General features: G+C 35.3%; 3 protein-coding genes across 4 annotated transcripts; 2 read left to right on the forward strand and 1 right to left on the reverse strand.

The window, feature by feature from the left end:
• Positions 1-713: 713 nt before the first annotated feature.
• LOC107461207 (GPN-loop GTPase QQT1) lies at positions 714-4965 on the forward strand. 2 transcript variants are annotated; one of them, XM_016079682.3, is made up of 12 exons: positions 714-1020; positions 1131-1362; positions 1485-1529; positions 1620-1699; positions 2034-2108; positions 2477-2580; positions 2661-2817; positions 2920-3007; positions 3684-3756; positions 3834-3964; positions 4462-4553; positions 4663-4965. In XM_016079682.3, exons 2-11 carry the CDS (start codon positions 1271-1273, stop codon positions 4517-4519), a joined length of 903 nt encoding a protein of 300 aa, XP_015935168.1. In that variant the 5' UTR covers positions 714-1020; positions 1131-1270; the 3' UTR covers positions 4520-4553; positions 4663-4965. The 2 variants fall into 2 exon arrangements, with proteins under 2 accessions (XP_015935168.1, XP_052108351.1); XM_052252391.1 differs by lacking the exon at positions 4663-4965 and having other exon boundaries at positions 4405-4517.
• A 1641-nt stretch (positions 4966-6606) lies between these two features.
• Positions 6607-7870, forward strand: LOC107461246 (uncharacterized). The gene has a single exon (XM_016079730.3). It carries the CDS (start codon positions 6723-6725, stop codon positions 7521-7523), a length of 801 nt encoding a protein of 266 aa, XP_015935216.1. The 5' UTR covers positions 6607-6722; the 3' UTR covers positions 7524-7870.
• Positions 7871-10412: 2542 nt separating this feature from the next.
• Positions 10413-11228, reverse strand: LOC107461120 (uncharacterized). Its single transcript, XM_016079585.1, has one exon. The coding sequence runs from the start codon at positions 11226-11228 to the stop codon at positions 10413-10415; it is 816 nt and encodes a 271-aa protein (XP_015935071.1).
• Between the last annotated feature and the right edge of the window lie 935 nt (positions 11229-12163).

Genomic DNA, 12163 nt, shown 5'->3' on the forward strand with positions numbered 1-12163 from the left:
TATTAATTTTGTTGATTATTAATGTTACCTTGTTTTTATTTGTTTCAAAGTTATAGTTGTCAAAATCAGATCGAACCGGTAAATTAATTATGTAATCAGTCTGGGTGATGCATGCAACTGGATAAGAAAGAAAATCGGTTTGAACTAGCCGGTTTGGTGGAAAATCGGAGAACTCGGATCGGTTCAAATTAAAAAAAGAGTAAAGTAAAAATTAGGTCTTTGAAGATTTTAACTTCGGACTAATTAGTCTCTAAAGATAAAAAAAAGTACCAATTTGGTCCTCCAGGATAACAAATAGTGTTCATCAATTAAAACTTAACGGTGGTATTTATATGTACTGATAATTACTCTTATATGTCTATTTATAAAAAATAGTCATGTAGATAACAATTTTTGAAACAAAACTTCACTTATTTTAATAGAATTTGTGATAAATAGAAAACAGTTAATAAAGGATATATGAAAATTCCGAAGATAATTAATATTTCACTCTCCAAAATTGTATGATTTTTCTGCTCATGTGATACAACCGAGACATACACCACTGTAACTAACAAAATACATGGACAATTCAATTTCATTTTACACTATTTATTGATATATACATATCTACCATTTATTCTAATCTAATTAATACTTTTTTTTCTTCAAAAACTAATTAGTCCAAAGTCAACATCTTTAAAAATTTAATTATCACTTTACTCTTAAAAAAAAAATACCCCATCCCCAAACGAAACCCTAGCACTTACTCCCTCATTCTCCTTCCCTTCAGAGTTCAGAGAGACTGAGACTCTCCCCCATCCTTGTCTCCTTCAAGCTTCAGCTTCACCTTGCTACTCTCCCCAATTCTCCTTCGTGACTTCATCCTTCCTGGCTTCCTGAAGAACCGAACGGCTGAACCCACCTTCCAAAACGGCAGCCACCCCAGCTCTGTCTCTGTCACCTCGGTTCACCGCCACGCCGCCACCGCACGCTCACCTCCGCTCGCGTCTCCTCCACTGCTCCACTCTCTTTCCTGCCGTGAGCATTTACTTGTTTTTTCAGTTTTTTTTTCCGTGAAATTTCTTGTGTTATTGCTGTGAATTTTATTGTTGATTGGTTGATGAGCTGATTAGAAATAAATATGGCAGGGTTGAATTGAAGTGTTGAATTGGTTTTGAATTGCTGAATTAGTTGAATTGGTTTTGGATTGGGTTCTGACAACTATGTCCAGAATAGTTGGTTTTGCATTCTGGGAACTTTGATTTCTTTTATTTGAAAGGAAGAAACGATGGTTTTTGGGCAAGTAGTTGTTGGACCTCCTGGCTCCGGCAAAACAACTTACTGCAATGGCATGTCTCAGTTCCTCAATCTTATTGGAAGGTTAGCCTGACTCTTTATGGGGGAACAGGATTGAATACATTGTTTCGCTAGTTGGATTAATTTTACCTTTTCTACTAATGTGGGTCTTGTATTAACCTTGTATATTTTCTTTGTGATTGCAGGAAGGTTGCTATTGTCAATTTGGATCCTGCTAATGATTCTTTACCGTATCCTTCTCTACAATTTTTGTTATCCAGAATGTTCCATTTTAGTTGTATGTTCCAATTGATGTGTTTTCCCTTAATATAAAAATATAGCTATGAATGTGCTGTGAACATTGAGGAGCTTGTGAAACTCAGTGATGTAATGGTGGAACATTCTCTTGGTCCAAATGGGGGTACGCCTAATACTTACCTAGCTTTTCATGTTTAATGTGTATTTTTTTCTTCTTAAACTGAATTCTATCTGTTTTATGTACTGCAAAGTGTAAATAATTGAATTGCGTGATGGACTGTTTGAAGTGTAAACATAGGACGAACGTTTTCTAGACTTTTTTCTTTCTGGAAGCATGGATTCCAAGAAATCTAACTAGTTGCTTAGTGTGCAAGTTAATGGTTCTAATAAAATGTTCTGTGGATATGTTGCACTACCTAAACCCGAAACATAGGGTTCAGGGTTTATATCATAGTCTCAGGCTGCACAGTTTGAAGTTTCTCGTCTTTTACAAGCAGGTCTCGTATATTGTATGGATTATATAGAGAAAAATATCGACTGGTTGGAAGCAAAGTTGGAACCACTTCTAAAAGGTTGGTTTGCTATTATGCCATATTGTATAGATCTAAATGCTAAAAAATAAAAATTACTGGCATTATCCATAGTAGACTACAACCTGCTATTATCTTGCTTTGTAATGGCTTTTCTTTAACTCATGTGCCACCTTTTTCGAAACTTATTATCAAAATACCACCTTTTTATAACTATTACCCAAAGCCACCCTTTTACCACAGTGACAATTGATTTGCTATTTTAGTTTTAATTATGATTGTTTATAATAATATAGGAAGGTGGCATCTGAGTAATTAATGTCAAAAGAGTGACATTTTGGTAATAAGTTTCTGAAAATGTGGTAAATTCTGTTATCCATAGTGGGCTGACAATAGTATTAACATTTCAGATCACTACCTACTCTTTGATTTTCCTGGCCAAGTGGAACTCTTTTTTCTTCACTCAAATGCCAAGAGTGTTATCATGAAACTCATTAAGAAATTGAATCTAAGGGTATAGTTCTTTTCTTTGCTTCTTGTGATATCTAATTGTGTATCAGTTTGAGAACTTAATCTTATGTTCGTTCTATGCAGTTAACAGCAGTGCATCTGGTTGATGCCCATCTTTGCAGTGACCCTGGGAAGTATGTCAGTGCATTGCTTCTATCCTTATCAACAATGCTACATTTAGAACTCCCTCACATAAATGTCTTGTCAAAAATTGATTTAATTGAGAGCTATGGGAGGCTAGGTGCGGAAATTACTTTTAGAATTTACGGTTTAAATATATATTTGTCAATGCTGGTTATATTTGGCAAATTTCAGCACTAACTTTGTGATTTGACTGTTGCAGCCTTTAATCTTGATTTCTATACAGACGTAGAAGACTTGTCATATTTACAACACCATCTTGATCAGGATCCTCGCTCTGCGAAATACAGGTGGGATGTGTTCTTGGAGATTCTTTTACCTACTAGCATGTTTTGGATTCTAATATAATTTTGATGTTTTGTGACTATTGTTTAAAACTTTTCAACTGTTTTCTTTCTTAAGTCATAGAATTCCATACTGTACTGTATTGTGTAATTGACTTGTCTACCATAGTACCATGAATCTGTGATCATCTGCCATGCTAAATAACGGCTTAATGAAAATTTGGAAATGGTGGAAGTGGCTGTTTCAATTGGATCCATGGAATTTATTTTGTTGGTGTACTTCTGTAAACTATAATAATGAAGTACACTGACAAAATATATATATTTTTTTATTTCATGAATTCTTTCTCCTGTGATAGGAATGGAGTGTCCTCTAACGGGTGTTTGCCAATTGGAGTTTTGGATGGAAAGGGAGAGAAGAGAATAGTTTAAAGCATAAAGTATTTTTTACTCTTCGGACCCTTCCCATTCTACCCTTCCCCTTGAAAACTTCAACTCATAAATGCACTCTTAGGGTACAACCTATGAAATAGAACTGACTCGATAAGAAACCAACGACCAACAGATTGATGAAACATTTAGGATATGGAATTGAATGTTCTGATCCTTCCATCCTTGCATAGAATTTCTGGTTTATTATACACCGACTAGTTCTTTTTACGAGTAATCTATATTTTTGCAGAAAGCTCACAAAGGAATTGTGTGAAGTTATTGACAACTTCGGTCTTGTGAGTTTTACAACCTTAGATATTCAGGTACATAATATTTCTCTGGGTTCTTTGAATGTGTTCATGGCAGAGTTCACAATCCTAAACCTAGATTTCCTTTTCAGGACAAAGAGAGTGTAGGAAATTTAGTGAAGCTGATAGACAAAAGCAATGGGTACATATTTGCTGGCATAGAAGCAAGTGCAGTTGAATTTAGCAAGATTGCTATTGGTCCCAATGATTGGGATTATTACAGATATCCTTGCTTTCTCGTGATATGCATATTTTGGATTCATTTACCTTTTACCTCATGGCTTACACTACAAAATTTCATCACTTGCACATGTACATTATGAAACTTTACTATCCAGCAGTGCATTTTTCAGTGTGGTAAAGAACTTTTGAAAACCTTAATGAACTTAACCATATTTCATCAGTTCATACAAAAGGTTGTGATATTAATATTTGATATTAATTTAAATTGAACTGCATTGTGAATATAAATCTGATATGAGAACATGACATTGCTACCAGCTACATTAGGAGATTTTTTTTTTCTTTTTATTTATCGATTTACAATCTGGATCAAGTTTTCAACGTTAAATGATAATTCTAGTAAGGTTTAAGTGCTAGTGCTGTACTTCTATTTAGTGGCATGTCACAAATACATTGCATAATATCCCTTAACTATATTACTGGAGGAAGCTTTACTTGAAATGTTTATTCCGAGTTTCCCTTGACTTAGCAATCTACAGTTGCAGCAGTGCAAGAGAAGTATATGAAGGATGATGAAATTGATTATGATGATTAATATGGAGGAACATTGGAAAGAAAATGACGCATTGGTGAGTATTGTTACTTTCTTCATTGCATATAAGTTTCTTTTATCTTGTGATTCCGTGGCTTATTAAACACTTGATACGCCCTACTAATAGTTTGCGACTATCATTGCAGATAGTGCGATGCCGATTTCTGTAGAGTTTGATTTTCTCTTGGGAAAATTATGAAAACAGGGAGAGTAGAGCATCTGCATTTTGGTTACATGGCTTGTTCAACACCAGCAAAAGCAGCTATAAAAACTCTGTACATGTTTGTGGGAGGTAGGAGCAATTTGTGAAAAAGAGATATCATATTGTTTTATGCTCGTTGACATCAGATCTTAAGATTATAGAATCATTAAATATAACAAGGTTTTATGCCAGCAGCCAACACATCTAATTTTATTATATCTGATATCCAAATTACATTTTGAATGAACTCTACCAACGGTTATGAGAGTGTTTATTTTAGCCTTTTATTTATTTACATTTTTTTATTCAGTGAACGTAGGTTTTAGGAAGTATTCCACTTATATGCAGCAGGTTGGTATATTATAGTATATTATAGGTATATTATATAATATAGTGGAGATTCAAGTAAAGTCTTTATATTGATATATTACTACTAGTAAGAATGTTGTAGAATTGTAGGCTTATAACATATAACAGGAGTTCAAAACAAAACTCTGAATGTTCAAGCCTAAGAAATTTCAGTGGACTGAAAAGCAGTGAGAATGACAAAGTGAAGTTGAAAAACACAAATCATCCTTATTGATATAGGGATGATAATTAACGCAGATACAATATGATTATAAAAAAGTGAAAGACTTATATATAGTTTTATGTAAAGTTAACCGTTCTAAATTATTTGATGATTTGATATGTTTAATTAAATTATTATTCAACTGTTATTTATTATCAATTTTATATAAAGATAATGTACATGAATTTTCACTTTATAAAAAATATTTTCCACAATTTCACAGATATTATTACTCTTAAATATATTTATTTTTGCCAATAACGTCACGAATGTCGTGGCTACTAATAATTTAATTTAGTTTCCTGTAAGAACCAATTAAATGAGTTGACATAGCTGAAGCAGTCAGCCGATTTTTTATTTATTTATTTATATTTTTTGGTTGAGCAAGTTTGCTATTAACTGTTGGTCACCGGGTGCTCTATATGACCAAGTCATTCAGAAAGCAATGCAAGTAACAGAAAAACAAAATGATAATTGTTGTGTATCTAAAACTAGTGTACTAGTCTTGGCATATACCGAAGTTGTGTAAATAATAATAATAATAATAATAAAGAATAGACGAACTGTTTGGCTAATTGTAAATGCATCATATTAGTTTAAAAATATTATTTACACATTAAAATTAATTATTATATGTATATATAATTTAATTTATTTTTAATATATATTTTATATTTTAATATAATTTATTTTAATAACTAATTTTAATATATACTTACCATGATTGATACTAATTAGTTTTCTCTTTTCTATTAGTTATAGCTAACTATTATTTCGGTGAAATATAAGTATGATCTCATAATTATTAAATTGTAATTATATATCTTTAATTAACAAGCAGATGATAACAAAGGAAAATTAATGAAAAGTCTCAACAGTATCACGTTCCTTCTAGAAGACATGATCATGATTGATCCATGGCAAATATAAAAATGTTGGCTTGCAATAACTTGGAATACGTCCTCATATATATATACACTCAACAAAAGTCAAATCCCTCTTTTCCAAGGAACATGTTAACTAATTTTAATAAGTTATGATACACAATCCCTTTATTTTTTTTACGCCATCATTTCCTTATTATATATTTAAATACGAATTATTACTTGGTCTTGAAAAGAATAAACTACGTACTCTCCAAGAAGTCAAAGATCAAACAGAGCCACATTGGATTTATATTTTATATATGTGTGTGTGAAAGTTTCATAGGATTAAATTTCAAAACCTTACCTTAGTTTTGACTTTGAAGCCGTGTCTAGAAATTAGATCCAGTCACACTCTCCTCCAAATATATAAACTCTTAATAGTCTTCCCTCACGCAATAATCTTCCATTAACATACCTTCCTAGCTCCCAAAATTAAAGTTCCACAAAGCAACACAAACTTTCTTTTTTTTTTTTTTCAAGAAATTAAGCTTTTAAATTAATTTCCACATGCTGAGTTCTATAGTTTGCGGCTTCAATTTGAATCACGAAGAAGAAGATGGAGCATGTCAAAGTAGTTCTACTTCTACCCCAAAGAAGCACTCAAAAAGAAGGGATAATAACAGGGACAAGAATCCATACTCAACACGTGGATTAGACAAGTTTTCTGAACTTCTTGCTGAACTCGATGAGAGAAGGAAGAAGGTTTATTCCAAGATGAACCCTCACGACATATCCTTCGTTCGATTTGCGTATTCCGACAATGATGATTTCGTCCCCATCGTCGTCAAGGTGAAGAACAAAGACCAAAATCAGAAGAAGAACAGCAAGAGAGATGATCAAGAAGATGAAAAGCTCAAGGTAAGAGTAAGACACATGACATCTTTCTCGGAGCCAATGCAAAAAACTTCGGAAAAAGAATCAAAGCAGCAGCAACAACAACAACAACCCAAGTTGTTGGAATCTGATAACAGGAGCTTGTTGTTCTCTTTGGACAGGATGAAGTATCCATCTTTCTATGTTCCGGCTGTTATGATATTGATTTTGGTGTTCTTGACGGTGTTTGGTAGATCGGTGGCGACACTTTGCACGTGTGTTTTGTGGTATGTAATTCCAGTGTTGAGTGATATCTCTTTTTCTTCTTCTTCTTCATCAAGTTCAAAGCCAATAAGAAAAATTATGAGAAATACAAATAAGAAAGAATATGTGAGAGGGTTGAGTGAAAAGAAGATGGTGGTGATGAATAAGAGTTTAAATTCTCCATCAAAGGACAATGGTTCACCGAAACATGGCCACCAAAACAGCTGGTGATGATGAAGAAATGGAGGTCTTGTTACAAGGTTTTTTGGGTTCTCATTCAAAGTTTATTAATTAATTTTCTCCATTATTTCTAGGAAGGAAATTGGACTTTGCTTTTGCTTTTATTGTGTAAATATGTTCTAATTATGTTTTTCGTTGTTGAGACTGGTTAATTAAGAATTTATGCCTTCTCTTGATGACATTGTCTTAGTGTAAATTGTTGTACATTTAGAGCTAATGATGTGTGCAGTAATTAATCCACGCCATGTTTGGCTTGTACATGGATTCGAGTGGTTTATAGTTGTGTAAGTCTAACAGAGTAATGTTATATGTCGAACAAATATTATTATTTTTATTTAGTATTTGGTCAATAATAATTTACACCAATATTTATAAAATTTTATACAAAAAAATTACACATATATTTATTATAATTTACAGATATAAATTAATATAATTTGTACTTATATTTTTTAAATTTTATTTCTATAAATTAATAAAATTTATTTGTCAAAAATAATTTAATATTTATACTGATTAAATAATAAAAAATACTAAAAATTACTAACAAATCCCACAAAATTTCTTGTTGTCTAAGATTTCCATTCCATTAATGCCTTAAATGGCAGCTAATTATTTAACTAAAAAATTGAAATTAAAAAGATGTATTACTAATACTTAGCACATATGAATAAGTTGAATTCGATAATTTTATCATTAATTTCACTAGATAAATAACAAAAATTATAAATAACGTGAACAATGAACTATATTTTAAGCTCACTAAACATAAAAAAATCTAATTATTCATCTTTATCTCCAATTACATTTTTCACTTTTTTTATTATCCTATTTTCACCGTAGTTACTCCATTCTCCCTCTCCTGTCACGCCTTTAATATTGTTGGCAGCACTAGACTACAATACTATAATAAAAAGAAACATCCAACAAACTTAAAAAAATATCTAAACAAATTTATACTGAAAAATATTCATGTATAATAAAAAGAAACATCCATCAAAACAAAAGTAACGTTCAAAAAAGAGAAAGTTATTCATAGTAAAAAAAACTACTTATTTAAAAGAAACATCTAAATCACAACGAAAAGAATCCAAATCACAAGAAAAAGAAGAGGATGACAGAGGAGGGAGCTAGGGTCTGCGCGATGTCCGGCTTGTATGCACGGCAAGATGGAGGGAGCAATGGCGGTCCGTGAGGCTGTGCGACGTGATTGATGGAGGGTGGATGGCACCCCGCATTGCGAAAAGAGGTGCCTTTGCACGGCGATAGATGTAGCATCGATGGTCCATGAAGCTGCGCGACACGAATGATGGAGGGTGGATGCCGCTGCGCGTTGCAGAAGGAGGTGCCTCTGTGGTTGGAGCCGCAGCGCGATGGAGGATGGAGCGTTGACGATCGGCGGCGCTGCACACAGCGGCAGTGGTCAGTCAGAACGTGGGGTGACCGTGAGGCAGTAGCGGCGGCACCCTCCGGGATTGTGAGGCAGCAGTGGCAGCGGCACGGAGATCATGAGACAGCGGCAGCGGCGTAATGCGCGAACGGACGCGCACCTCCCCCCGACGGCGACGGCACACTGTGGATGCGAAGCAGTGGCGGTTTGAACGACGGATGCTTGACGCGATGAGAGGGAACGAGACATGGTGTGAGGGTGCGATGAGAGAGGGAACGAAACATTACGTTGTTAATCCTAATTATTCAAATTTAAAAATTCGATTTTAAATTAATTTAATATTTTTTTAATCTGTTATTTACGTTGTTTAGAATGAGCATTGTTCCCCTTTATTTTCTCTTTTACAAACATTCGGCGGCGACCAATTTTCGATCCGTCTTACATGTGGGCGTAGATTGGTTCAACAAAAAGTTTAACATAGTGCGTGATTAAATTAAGGGTTAAGTACTTTTTTGTCTCTAATATCTTGGCTCAAAATTAAAATCGTCTCCAACTTTTTTTTCTTATTAATATCATTTTCAATATTAGAAATCGCTTTAAAAATCATCCTTTTAACAGTCAACACTATTTCCACTTTCATCACACCACTGCTTTGACCTTTTTCTTTTCTTACTGCAACAACCATCATAAACCTAATCTTAACTCTATCCAAAATTAATAACAACAACAGAGACATAGAAAAAACAAATCAAAAGAAAATGATATAAAAAAATAGAAGAAATAAAAGAATGAAGAACAAACTGAAATCTAGGAAATCAAGTAAAAGAAAAAAAGGAGAAAACATAACAAAAAGAAGGAACCAGAAAGAAGAAGACACATGAAGAACAAGAAAAACAAAGGAAAAGCAATAGGACACAGAAACAACAGTGCTTGGCAAACTTACAGAAAGAAGACCATGGCAAGATAAGGATTGACACAAAAATGACAATGACAACGAGCGATGACAAATTAAGGACAAATAGCTAGAATGCTCGAGAAATGTGAGATGAAGACAAAAATGCTGAATGAATCGGAGTGTGGTGAAGCTGGTTTACTAAATCCCCAACTCCCATTGGAACAATTCTCTCCTCCACTGAAAATTCCATACCCAATCTAGCCCATCCCAAAAGCCACAATCCCCTATCATTGATCCTGTTTGGTTTGAAACTGAGAATAGCCTTGGAAAACAGTCTTTCAAAGGACCTCCATGAATCCAGGCATCCTCCCAAAATCAAGTCCGCCTCCCGTCACCCACCTCCATGGACAACCCGGTAATCATCTTCTGTCTGACTTGTTGACTCTTGAACTGTAGCTGACAAATATCCTTCCATGGACCACCTCGGATAGGTAGTTCTTGAGAGGACAATAGCTCATTTGGATTCAAGTTGTTATAGGAACATACTACCTTCTTCCACAGAGGACACTCCTCTTTAGAGAACCTCCACCACCATTTAAACAGAAGAGCTGAATTTCTTATCATAGCATCCCCCAACCCCCAACCCACCTAACTTTTTAGGGGTCTGGACCACTTCCCACTTAACTAGAGCCATACCATTCTTCCCATCCTCTTTACTCCATAGAAATTTTCTCTGTAAGGAAATCAATTTCTCTGCAACAGCCTTTGGCATCTTATAGAGGCTCAGATAATAAACCGGTAGGCTGTTTAACACAGATTTGATAAGCACCAACTTACCGGCCTTATTGAGGATTTTGGCCTTCCAGAGACTAAGCTTCTCCTCCACTTTGTCTATTACTGGCTTCCACGTCTTCACCAGCCTTGGGTTTGCTCTTAACAAGATACCGAGATATTTAACTAGTAGATTGGCTTGCTTACAGCCCAACACACCACACATACGTTGCACCCACTGCTCATCACAATTAACAGGAATCAAGCTAGATTTATCAAAGTTAATGCTTAAACCTGACATCAACTGAAAGCACCTAAGCAACCTCCTATAATTCTTGATTGTGTCTTCCTCCGGAGGGCAGAATAGAACAGTATCATCTGTAAACTGTAGGTGCGATAACTCAATATGATCTCTCCCAACCATCAATGGTGATATGCGACCGTTTCTCACAGCCTCTCCAATCATCCTATGTAGGACATCAACCACAAGTACAAAAAGAAATGGGGACAGAGGATCCCTTTGTCTCAGACCCCTTTCCATCTTGAACGGCTTGGACGGCGAACCATATATCAACATTGACATAGAGCACGTGATAATACACTCCATCACCCAACCCCTCCATCTTTGACCAAAACCCATCTTCTGCAATACAAGGTCTACAAAGCTCCACTTGACTCTATCATATGCTTTCTGGAAATCCAGCTTTATTATTGTCGCTTTTCTTCCTCTGTTTGATCCACTGCACCGTTTCACATGCAATTAGGGCCCCGTCATGAATCTTCCGACCCTTCACAAAAGCACTCTGTGTCTCGCCAACTAACCCTGGCATAACCCCTCTCATTCTTCTTACCAGCATCTTCGAGATTACCTTATATACACACCCTACTATGCTAATCGGACGCAGATCTTTGATTTCCTTAGCACCAGTAAACTTTGGGGCCAACGCCACCCATGTGATATTAGCATCAGGCGACAACCTTGAAGATTGGAAAAAGGCCATCACCGCTGCCGTGAAGTCCGAGCCTATATCATCCCAACACTTCTTTATGAAGTTCATGTTGTAACCGTCACATCCTGGGGCCTTGGACGATTCACAATCCCATACTGCCTCTTTAATTTCCTCAGGTGACGGTGGTACCTCTAAAGCACACGAATCCTCCTCCCTGATCCTTTCCACCAGACCATCTCTGAAACTGGTGGACGAAATTGTGATAAAAGAATTCCAGGCACTGTTAGAGAAGCTCACAACTCCGTTCAACTAACCAGCAAGTGTACTGGGTCGTCCAAGTAATAAACCTTACGCGAGTAAGGGTCGATCCCACAGAGATTGTTGGTATGAAGCAAGCCATGGTCACCTTGTAAATCTTAGTTAGGCAGATTAAATTGGTTTATGGGTTTTCGAAAATTAATAATAAAAAGAAAATAAAAAGGGATAGAAATACTTATGCAAATCAATAGTGAGAATTTCAGATAGGTGTATGGAGATGCTGTGTTCCTCTTGAAACTCTACTTCACTACTCACTCTTCCTTCAATCCTTCTTACTCCTTTCCATGGCAAGCTGTATGTAGGGCAT

This window comes from Arachis duranensis, chromosome 8 (assembly GCF_000817695.3).
Source record: "Arachis duranensis cultivar V14167 chromosome 8, aradu.V14167.gnm2.J7QH, whole genome shotgun sequence".
Taxonomy (NCBI): domain Eukaryota; kingdom Viridiplantae; phylum Streptophyta; class Magnoliopsida; order Fabales; family Fabaceae; genus Arachis; species Arachis duranensis.